Source organism: Oncorhynchus kisutch, linkage group LG23 (assembly GCF_002021735.2).
Source record: "Oncorhynchus kisutch isolate 150728-3 linkage group LG23, Okis_V2, whole genome shotgun sequence".
NCBI classification, from domain to species: domain Eukaryota; kingdom Metazoa; phylum Chordata; class Actinopteri; order Salmoniformes; family Salmonidae; genus Oncorhynchus; species Oncorhynchus kisutch.
This window is the reverse complement of record NC_034196.2, coordinates 5,533,291-5,545,365: the sequence shown is the minus strand read 5'-3', so window position 1 is coordinate 5,545,365 and position 12,075 is coordinate 5,533,291. Positions and strand designations below refer to the sequence as shown.

The 12,075-nt window shown below is 41.2% G+C and overlaps 1 protein-coding gene across 1 annotated transcript; it reads left to right on the top strand.

Annotated features, from left to right (window-relative positions):
* The first annotated feature begins 484 nt into the window (after positions 1 to 484).
* Positions 485 to 10,417, top strand: LOC109877826 (ornithine decarboxylase antizyme 2-like). Its single transcript, XM_020470045.2, is given in 6 exon segments — positions 485 to 734; positions 4,338 to 4,389; positions 4,391 to 4,477; positions 7,800 to 7,972; positions 8,065 to 8,150; positions 8,954 to 10,417. Coding segments are annotated over 6 exon segments (663 nt in total). The 5' UTR covers positions 485 to 603; the 3' UTR covers positions 9,088 to 10,417.
* Positions 10,418 to 12,075: the final 1,658 nt, after the last annotated feature.

Genomic DNA, 12,075 nt, shown 5'->3' with positions numbered 1-12,075 from the left:
ACATTAACCTGCTCAGCGAGAACATAGGTATGCAGTCTCTCCAGTCCACTGTTGGGTTCACAGAGAAAATGTTTTTAGCCAAAATGTCTAGTTTGTTATGGTAAAGTAGTATTTTATATTGCAGGGGAGGCAAAGTGGTATTTTATACTGCTGGGGAGGCTAAAGGAACAATATGCAAACCTATAGAAATATGTAGCTACTGTATTACATTAAATTGGCAATAATATGAATAAAGCCATGTTATAATTCACCTATTCACCCACTGTGTTCAAGCCATCAATGATGCTGTACCTTTCAAACAAATGAAATGTAACTGAAAGGCTAATTATAATGTTGCATGGAGACTGCACATTCAACTCGTCTCACCTTGATGACAAACATCAACCCTGCTGTCTGCCTGTCTTTGTTAGTTTACTTGCCGTGGTATTTTTCCACTTGCACGGAAGACGCCCCCATGTAGCTAACTTCACCTCTAACTAGCTACGTATCGCTTGTTTCCCCTACGTAGCTCATAGCTGGAGTTCAGAAGTGATCAAGCTCTATTCCTCAGCCGACCATTGCAGCGAGCAGTCAGAAGCCAGTCGTGTCTCTCTCCGAGGCCGGATGGTAAAATCCAACCTCCAGCGGATCTTAAACAGTCATTGCTTTGCTCGCGAGAAAGAAGGAAAACCACAGTTCTGTACTACAATGGCGGATTTAAGTAGTAACGTTAATATTTGTGACATGATTGGCAAGTAAGTGAAGACGGGAGAAAATAGCGAAGTGAAGTGGGGGATGGTGCTTTTTTTTTCAGTGACGAGGAAGTAGCCACTAATATAACCTTAGATTTAATTTCTTATGACGTAAAATATTGATTTGTCCACAACTGGTTAGCTAGATAAGTAATATATGAAACATATCCTACATTTTAATTTGGAGTGAAGAATTAGAACGTTATTGTTTAAGGTTAGTCCTCTCCATTAGCTTATCCTAAGCTAGCTAGCCCTAGGCTAAAACCTAGCTACATTATCAAGGTCCTCTAGGAAGCCTAGCTATATCCATCACCACGTTTTTTTTTTAAACGGAACACCTCAACCATTTTATTTCCATTTGTTTCAATGGTTGCCAATGACGTCGTTTTGTAGTTCAGCTAGATGAGTTAACGTTAGCTGTGTAACTAGCTTGCCACCTGAAAGCATAGCATCGTCAGGTAGCTAGCTACTGTTGACTCGCAGGTCAACGAGTTAAAAGGCCCCGAAATGAAACGGTCATTAGAATGGCTTGTTTCATGGGTGAGCAACTTGAAACGGAAGAAACACGCGGAATCCACGTCCATTGTTACCTTTTCTCCAAACACAATTGATTATTAATCAAAAGGCCCAAGTGACGCAACGTCATTCCTCCATTTTTGACGTCACAAACTCTTTTACGGTTACATTGTAACGTTATACCGTTATACTATTCGTCCCTCAAAATATTGTTGAATTAATCAGCCAACCCCTATGAATAAATTAAATAATGGTGCATATCTAAGTGGGAATAATTCCTTATTACATGTAGTATATGCTATTTATACGTTTGACTTGTAGCGATCATTGGCAGTTTTTTGACGGGCAGATACGCAGTTTAGATTGGGCATGTTATTCCTCGTCGTGCACGTTTTCCCCATCGTGGTGCATTCCGAGTATTTTCGGTGAGCCGGCTCCCAAACGGCTCTTTGTTCAAAATGCTTGAAAATGGACCTAGCTAGAACCCTGGAAAAAGTACAGATATCCAACGTATAGCCCAAAAGGTAAGCTATCAGATCGTGAAATGCGCGTTCAAATTAAATGTTACCTTTCACCACCCCCCAAAAAAAGAAAAGAGAAAATTAGCGAGGACCAGATTGACACACTCTCCCCACTATTTATTGTTTAGGCGGTGAGGGTTCACCCTCTTTAGATCATTACTTTGTAATTTATCTGCAGAAAAACTTCGTTTTTTTTAAAGAACACACGGCAGTAGTTGCAGTCAAGGAGCCAAATGAATGGCTCTTTCACCGATGCGGTTCGGTTAAACGTTCACCAAAAAAGACCCGTTCAAAAAGAGTCGTTCGTTCGCGAATGACCCATCACTAGTGCCCTCCTGATGCAAGGCAGCCTCCAGATGTCCCCTTCGAAGGGCGTTAGGCAACCTGCCGTGTGCCATATAATGCTATCCATCACATCCATGGTGGATTATGTTTATTCATGATGTAGTTTTGCCTTGCAATAATACAATTTGTTTAGGTTATAGGGCAAAATATGTCACCCTGAAGCCATATCAAATTTTATTGGTCACATACACATATTTAGCAGATATTGCTGGTTTAGCGAAATGATTGTGTTCCTAGCTCCAACAGTGCAGTCGTTTCTTCACAATACACACATCTAAAAGAATGGAATAAAGAAATATATAAATAATAGATTGAGCAATGTCGGAGTGGCATGGACTAAAATACAGTAGAATAGAATACAGTATATATGAGATGAGTAAAGCAGTATGTAAACATTCAAGTTAACAAGTGATTCCAAGTCTATGTATATAGGGCAGCAGTCTCTTAAGGTGCAGGGTTGCGTAACCAGGTGGAAGCCAGCAATGATGGCTATTTAATATAAGCTATTTTTCAGTCTCTTGGTCCCAGCTTTGATGCACCTGTACCGACCTCGCCTTTCGATGAGTATCACAATTATGAAGGGAGGTGGTGAACTCACATAGCCTACATGCAGTAGTGGTGTGTGGCTCAAATCAACCCAGAGAAAACAATTAAAGCCATATTACATCCTATGTGTTGTGATAAAGCATTTCGCTACACCCACAATAACTGCTAAATATATGTATGTGACCAATACAATTTGTGACCGTGATATATAGGCCTAAGGCCGAGACAATAAGAAGACCCAGTGGTAGAGTAAATGAAACCACACACAAAACCGGAGAGCAGCCTCTGTTTGGCACAGTCCACAAAGCATATTGCATGTAACAAACAGTTACGTGACCTACATTTCCGGACTATTAAACAACTATCGATTTAGAACCACAGAGTTACCGCAAGTCGCAAAGAAAACTGGAGCTGCTTCGGCTATTCCAGCTCCATTTCAACTTCATCATCAAATCACTTATGCTTAGTACAGTGACAACAAAAAAATGCCTAAAACAATTTGGTCCAATCAACGTAAGCCAAATATGATGTGGATGTCTATGGTTCTGATTTCTGTGTATTTGTGCAAAAAGAAAAAACGCGTTGACTCACCCTACTTGTATGGAAACACCAATGCCATCCTCTGCCTTTTCATGTTGACGAAACGTCTATGACTCAGTTATACAGCACATGCTTTTATTTGTTGTTGTTCTAGGATACCTGGCTAAAATGGTTGCTCGCTAACTTCCTTTCAAGGGCATAAATGTGCCAGGCAAGCTAGCATTAGCCTACTACATCGAGCACATATTGAACTTACATTCCCTCAGGCCAGGGGCACAATGTATGAGTTTATGTTTGGATCAAAATCGCTGTTATAATCATTGGTCAGTACAGAGAATGAAGTAAAACCAAATCACGATCTCCATCCATGGCTAATTTAGGAAAGGGCCACATTTTAACTAGCTAGCTAGACACCAGAGGACAACAATGATTTTATTTATTTATTCTCCTCTCGATGACGATTTGCTGTAGATGCGATTGGAGTGAAGCCAAATCCAAACTGTCTTTCCTTGACACTTAATTTTTTTGGTGCGCCAGGACCATTCACAGTTGAGCGCACACAGTTTAGCTCAACGCCGATTGGCAATTTTCTACTTCTTTCTTTTTTTATCAAGGGAGGCCAAATGCTCACTGGTTTCCATTGCATTCAATGCTACAGGTGGCAACAATGTCATACTCTTTTTGACCAGACAGCATCAGATAGATGGCTTACAGAGACAGAGGGGCTCTATTTTGCTCACTCTGATGCTTTCTCTGGTGAGATACATTAAGCTTCCTGTGAATTGAAGGAACATTTATGAAACAGAGATACGAAAGAGATAATTGTATGGTTTTTTTTCTTGGTACATTTTTTGGGGTAAGCCGGGCTTCACTTGGCATCCATGAATACACGCCACTGCCTCCTTGGACAACAGTTCCAACTATAATGCGCTTTGAGGGTGAATTAAATCACACAATCAGTATTTTGGTTACCAATTTTACTTGCACTTGATACGTTGGCCTGTATTGCACCAAATAATAAAAAATACACCGGGGAACACCAGATTTAAGCAACGTTATCCCGCATGTTCAGAGTCCTATTGCAATCAAAAGCTTAAAAACAACAATTAAAGATTAATATGTGTGTCTCCCTGTCCAGCCTGTCCCTACACTGTTGTAGTACCCGCGGTCCGGGGCCTCTGTGGTGCTCCTGATGCCCCTCTCCCACCCCTGAAGATCCCAGGTGGGCGAGGGAATGGTCAACGGGATCACACTCCTTCAGCTCGGCCGCTCTACTCTGTGAGTACATACACACATTTAACAATGCTCATGCAAATGCAACCATAATATTATCTTTCATATTATGCATACTCCTCTGACACACCAGGACATGACATGCACTCATTGCATACTGCAAAAATATATTTAAGATATTACAATTTAAAGCTGCATATGTAACTTTTTGGGTGTCCTTACCAAATGCACATAGAAATGTGACTTATAGATATGTCATTCTCATTTAAAGCAAGTCTAAGAAGCAGTAGATATGTTCTATGTGCGCTATTTCTATGATTCCTGTTAAGTTTCGATTCTCTTTTACATTCGGTTTTGTACACCAGCTTCAAACAGCTAAAATACAATATTTTTGGTTATTGAAAAGACACTACATGACCAAAAGTATATGTGGACACGTGCTCGTCGAACATCTCATTCCAAAATATGGAGTTGGTCCCCCCTTTGCTGCTATAACAGCCTCCATTCTTCTGGGAATGCTTTCCACTAGATGGTTGAACATTGCTACAGGGACTTGCTTCCATTCAGCTACAAGAGCATTAGTGAGGTCGGGCACTGATGTTGGGCAATTAGGCCTGGCTCGCAGTCGGCGTTCCAATTAATCTCAAAGGTGTTTGATGGGGTTAATTAAGTTGAGGGCTCTGTGCAGGCCAGTCAAGTTCTTCCACACCGATCTCGACAAACAATTTCTGTATGGACCTCACTTTGGGCACTGGGGCATTTTGATGCTGAAACAGGAAAGGGCTGTCCCCAAACTTTTGCCACAAAGTTGGAAGCACAGAATAGTCTAGAATGACATTGTATGCAGTAGCATTAAGATTTCCCTTCACTGGAACTAAGGGACTTAGCCCAAACCTTGAAAAACAGTCCCAGACCATTATTCCTCCTCCATCAAACTTTACAGTTGGCACTATGCATTGGGGCAGGTAGCATCTCCATCTGCCAAACCTAGATTAGTCTATCGGACTGCCAGACTGTGAAGCGTGTTTCATCACTACAGAGAACACGTTTCCACTGCTCCAGAGTCCAATGGCGGCAAGGTTTACACCACTCCAGCCGGCATTTGGCATTGCGCATGGTGATCTTAGGCTTGTGTGCGGCTGCTCGTCCATGGAAACCCATTTCATGAATCTCCTGAGAAAAAGTTATTGTGCTGACGTTGCTTCCAGAGGCAGTTTGGAACTCTATAGTGAGTGTTGCAACCGAGGACAGTGAGCTTGTGTGGCCTACCACACAATGGCTGAGCCGTTGTTGCAAGTCTCTTCTTATTGGTGTGCTTTAGTAGTGGTTTCTTTGCAGCAATACGACCATGAAGGCCTGATTCACGCAGTGTCCTCTGAACAGTTGATGTTGAGATGTCTTGGGCTGCAATTTCTGAGGCTGGTAACTGTAATGAACTTATCTTCTGCAGCAGAGGTAACTCTGGGTCTTCCTTTCCTCTGGCAGTCCTCATGAGAGCCAGTTTCATCATAGCGCTTGATGGTTTTTGCGACGGCACTTGAAGAAACTTGAAAAATTCTTGAAACTTTCCAGATTGACTGACCTTTATGTCTTAAATTAGTGATGGACTGACGTTTCTCTTTGCTTGACTTGAGCTGTTCTTGCCATAATATGGACTTGGTCTTTTTTTTGTGACTGGTACTATAGTTATAATATGTTTTAGGAACATCTACACACAATATTTCACCTTTATGACTTTAAATTTGTGACTTTCAAAATCAACATTTGGGCCATTTAAACAGCATGCATCCCTCCTATAGACAAGGGGATAAGGACTATGTAAAGGGGTCCATTTTTGGCGTTCTGAGCGTATGCAATATGTCTGCCTCCGACGTAAAACAAATGTTTGACTTCCACGCAATTACTTATTTTAGGTTTGGATTTGGTTTCATTTTTTTAATCATAGAGCTATGAAACATGTGTAATTTAGATCACCCTTGTTTGAGACATTCAGCAATTGCTTTGCCATGTCTGCCGTGACACAGTCGAGCTGGATAAATATTTTTCTAACATGCTGACTACACCGGGCACGCACATGCGAGCGCCATTACGCACTCTCATTGATTTTTGTCCATCTGCACCAGACTCGATCAGGGCTCGCAGGTAGAAATATCGAAGCGCACTCTGACCCAACTAATATTAATTTGGACACAGGTCGAAACACATGAAACATTCATGGACGTTTAGCTAGCTATCTTGATGTTGCCGGCTAATTTGTCCTGGGATATAAATAATTTTAGCAAAACATTTTATATAGCGAGTGTGCCCTCTCTGGTAATGGCATGTTTAGCCAACAGCCTTGCAGATACAGTGCGGGTATAGCCTACATAATTAAATTATTATGGACAAAAGAGCGAGATCAGTTTTATTTGTCAAACAAGCATCAATGATCATGTCAACTGAATAAGACCCATCCATATTTATTGGAAAGGAGCATCAAGCTCATCGCCTCCACTTTCACCACCCTGTGACGTTCATAACTTATTTCATCTGTACCCTTAATGTACCCTTCATAAACTGCATGCTTTCCCAACGAGTCGTAGTGGGAGGACCACACATGTCATCATGTGACTCGAAGTTTACTTCGATATGGTGGTTATTGTAAGAAGTATTTACAGTGTTTCCACCAACATTTCTCAGACACAAGAAGATCCCACCTTGTCTAGCATATTTTGTTTAGTCAACATTTGGAAAGTTGGCTGAAAAATGTTCTGTTTCCATCATGATAAACTTAGGTAAATTTAAGACATTTTCAATACATTTAGTTGCTTCCCTAACAAGGTCAATATTCGGTAGGATACGCTGACTAGGGGGTTGAGAGTTGTACTGGGAGGCGATCAGGCGGCAGATGTGAGTTTCCCAGTCATCGCTTGCTTTGTGACTGACAGGCACTATCAATAGGTTGCTGAACGATACGATACGCATCTTCTACTCTAGCGGGAGAGGGGTCGACAAGCTAGCCAATTGAAACTTTTAAATGAAAGTACCCTAATTTAGTATGAAGTGGAAAAAGTAGCCAGCTGAAAATCAGTCTGGTACCGGCTGATTAGCTGAGGACCGGCGCGAATGGAAAAACGCTGTTACTCATTTATAATTATTTGGTTGGCCGCAAACTACCGAGCCCTTTTAGAAGCTGTAGCCGGATTTGCATATAAAGTGAAGTACTGCTTGAAATGAAAACAGATATTGCTTTTCAATTGCAAAAATGTTGTTGGTGTGCCCTAGTGAACACAATCCTGAAGTCACCCAGGGAGTTGGTTCATTAATGATCCCTTCTTCAAGTCAAATGATTGATTAACGCTCCCTCCTTCCCATTTTGGTTCTCCAGGACCGGAAGTTGACTGTGACAGAGGAGCCGGCAGGGAACGGTCGCCCCGGGATACTCCGCTTCCAGAGCCGCCCCACTGTTTCCAAGGTGATCCACTGGGGCGCTGTGCTGAGCGGGAACGCTCTATATGTGGAGATACCGATGGACCCGCTCCCCGAGGGCAGCAAGGAGAGGTGTGTGCCTGTGCTCTGTATGTGAAAGTGCGTGTGTGTGTGTATAATCTCATGTTGTCTAATTAGCCCTGCCTACCTCTCTCTCTCTACAGTTTTGCGGCTCTTTTGGAGTATGCGGAAGAACATCTTGAAGTTGTCAGCGTGTTCGTCTGCTTTTACAAGAATAGAGATGATCGCGGTACGATAAGCGTGTCCACCAAACCTATGATCTCAATAGATAAGCATCCACACAGTGAGCTCAAAGTATTGGGACAGTAAAGTTTTTTAATTTAATTTATTTTACCCCTTTTTCCTCCCCAATTTTGTGGTATCCACTTGATTCAGAGGGGTTGGGTTAAATGCGGAAGACACATTTCAGTTGAATTCCGTTGTACAACTGACTAGGTATCTCTCCCCCCCCTTTAAGAGACCAAAAGTTTTGGGGCAAATTCACTTGTATGTGTATTAAAGTAGTCAACGTTTAGTATTTGGTCCCATATTCCTTGCACGCAGTGATTACATCAAGCTTGTGACCTGACAAACTTGGAGGCATTTGCTGATTGTTTTGGTTGTGTTTCAGATTATTTTGTGCCCAAAGAAATGAATGATAAATAACTATTGTGCCATTTTGGAGTCACTTTTATTGTAAATAAGAATAGAATGTTACTAAACACTTCTGCATTAATGTGGATGCTACCATGGTTACGGATAGTCCTGAATGAATTGTGAATAATGAGGAGTGAGAAAATTGCAGACATAAACATCCTACCTCCCAAAATGCCAACCTTCCCTGTTATTGAGATAATGAGAGGTCAAGTATGTCTTGGGGGTATGATATTTGTGCATCTAACTTTCTCACTCATCATTATTCCCGATTAAATCAGGACTATCCCAAATAACAAAATGTGTCACTGTCCCAATACTTTTAGAGTTCACTGTTTATGATGGAAGGTCGTCCTTGATGGTATTTCTTCTAATATGTGTCTTTGTGTGTCCCCACAGCTAAACTTGTGCGCACATTCAGCTTTCTGGGCTTCGAGATAGTGAAACCGGGCCATGCCCTTGTCCCACTCCGACCTGACGTTTTCTTCATGGCCTACAACTTCGACAAGGACTCCTCCTCCGATGAGGATTAGCTCTGACCCCTGTGGGGTGTTCCAGGAAACAGAATAATCAATTTAGCCAGCTAACTTTGATAAACAGCCAGATATAGGCACATCTTTTTGATTTTTCTGGTTTATTCAGAAAGCTAAACCCGAGCACGGGTTTATTGGTTAAGTCAGTCATACCATTTCAATTCTATATTCTAGGAAAGATGAAGTAATTTCCAAATGTTTAGTTAAAACATTTAGCTGATTAAGTAACACATTGATCCTGCTTATTGGAACAGCCCCCTGCCTAGCATGGATCCCAACTTGAATTGTGCTGTTTTCACTATTGTTTCACAAACTGTTTCAATGAAGAGCTGGTTCAGCCAGACTGAAGTCTGATGGCCATGCTGTGATGACCACAATTGTGAAGTGAAACAATTGTGTGAAACGGCGCAATTCAGTTTGGGATCCAGGCTTACCCCTTACCCACTGCTCCACCAAACCCCACTCTATGTGACCCAAGTGCTTACAGCCTTCCATGCTTTTGTTCAAAGGAAGTGGATGATTAGTTTCGATATTGTATCCCCCAGTTTCACAGCCTGGCTGACATTTCTCTCTCCTCTCTCTTTCATCCCTTTAAGTTCTTTATAATTTAGGTTTCATTACTTAAGAGGGAACCATGTTTTTACGGACTTTGAGCATATTGCAATTCTCATCAAGCATAAAACTTATCAATCGATTGTCTTGTTTTATTCTTGTGTTGATAGGCGGAAGGAGGATTTTTTTTCTTGAATGGAAAAAAAAAACAGCATCAGGTTTACGCTTGGGTACTCCAGCTTTAATTTGATTGGCTAAGATATATGCTTTTCTTTCATTAGCTATATTCGATATAAGCTTTTTATTTAATTGGCTAAGCTATAAACCCACCTTTGTGACATACATTTTGATAATAAAGCACTCAAGTCCTCTGACAAATGTTGTAATGTGTGTAAAACATTGCTGTTAAGCAACAACAACAAAAGGCTCCAATATTGGTATTTCATTGCTGGATAATAGCCCTTTAAACTTTCGCACATGTGAATGCTGTTATGTGTAACTGGTTTGGGTGCTTCAATTTGAGAAGTAAATATGTAAAATGATGGATTGATTGGTTCAAAGCAACCCCCAAAAAAAGTCAAGTCCTTTTTGCTTTTCTTTCATGTATATCTGAAAATGATTGTACCATTGTTTGGATAAAATTGCTGTGATGTTTCGATTATTTTTTTGGACTAGCATTCCGTTTAACTTTTTGATTCTTCGTGGAGTTTAAGTTTGATGTTCACCTTGCATAGTGGTACCTATTGTGCTCCTGTGATAATAAAAGTATGAAAAATAGCATTGCCTCCTTGTCTCCGATACATAATCTTATGGATTTTTTTCCCTTCTCCCTATTCTGTAAAGTCTTGTTCTTTGTTAATGCACTTTACATTTAATGTGACACATTTGCATGATTATGGGCCAGTGGTTCTTATTCCAGAAGTTGACAAGTTGAATGCTAGTTACTGTTCAGTATTTCTTTGCAATAACACATTTTGACAGTTCAAACAACTCTCTGATAGTGTAAATATTCGGAGTGAAATGCAATTGATTGAATTAAAGGCAGCCAACTCTGATCTTACGCCACAAATTGGTGTTTTTGACAAATCCAAGCTTGTGCCAATACTTGGGCAAAAGATCAGAATTGGGCTCCCTGTGTAACGCAGCTGTGGTTGTTCAAATGGTTTCCATGGCTTAAATCAATGTCTTTGCTGTATCAATTGCTTTGGAGGAAGAGGGTCAAGGTCCACTCCCTTCAGGCCTTCCAATGCATTTTGAGGATGTGTAGAATCAAGAGATTGAGAAAAGGCCTTTGTCTGCACACTAGGGCTACATTCCCCCCCCCCCCCCTGGATTTTAAAGTAATGAACTGGTGTGAAGAATGTGGTTGAAATGCCAGCTAGTCCAATGCTTTTACATGCATACTGGTGCACACTTCAGGAGAAGGGTAGAGAATCAGAATTACAGCCCTAGTAATTTTTTTGCAGTAAGCGAAACAGTATACTATTGGAGACTTGAAAAGTGTAATATGTTACTCCACTAGGGGGCAGCTCATCACAAGGTCAATAACAATGTTCCTCGTTATCACCTGCACCATTTTGAATGTATGGCGTTTTACCTGCACAATCAAGGTGAGAAATCCTCAGTCAAGATTACCTGGCTGCTTTAGTTTCACCTGCAGAATCCAAGGGTGAAATAATCCTCTCTCCCTAGTCCCTTTACAAAGACAAACTTAGACAGTGACTACCTTCTCAATGGGTTTCATCTCTGATCATTAAAATGTAAACGTTGCAGAGCCACTACATCTCATGTTCTTTGTATGTATGCCATATCACCTGCAGAATCCAGAGGTGAAATCCTCTACTCAAGAAAACCTGGCTCTATTCTACCCTAATTCATTCTGTGATCACCTTCTCCATGGGTTTATCTGTCTGGGTTTTAAAAGTGGAACCATTACATTGCAGTCAGTGGCACAGAAAGTCTAACGCTCCATCCTGTATACTCAGCTCAGCGTTCGGGACCATTTACACTTCACCGCAGAAACTTTTTCCTATAGTAACCAGGCCATAGCACAGCGCCTGGCTGTGGCTCTACTACACTGATCAGCTGAGTTGTCGAGTAGGTAATAGGTACCTACCTATACATGGGGCCTCTACACATTAACATTCTCAATCTCAGACTAACCTATATATAGATAAGCTGCCTTTACACAGGCAGTCCAATTCTGATATTTTGCCCAATTATTGGCAAAGGATCTTATCGGATTGGTCAAAAGACCAATTAGTGGCAGAAGATCAGAATTAGGCCGCCTGTGTAAACGCAGGCAAGTTTCTCCAGTCCTTCACAGATGTTATAGCACTATGTAACAGCAATATAGCAGAAACTAGGTGGAATCTGAATATGAGGTAGAGTGACGGGAGCAGAGGGGAAGATATATCCTCTTGGCATGAATGGCAG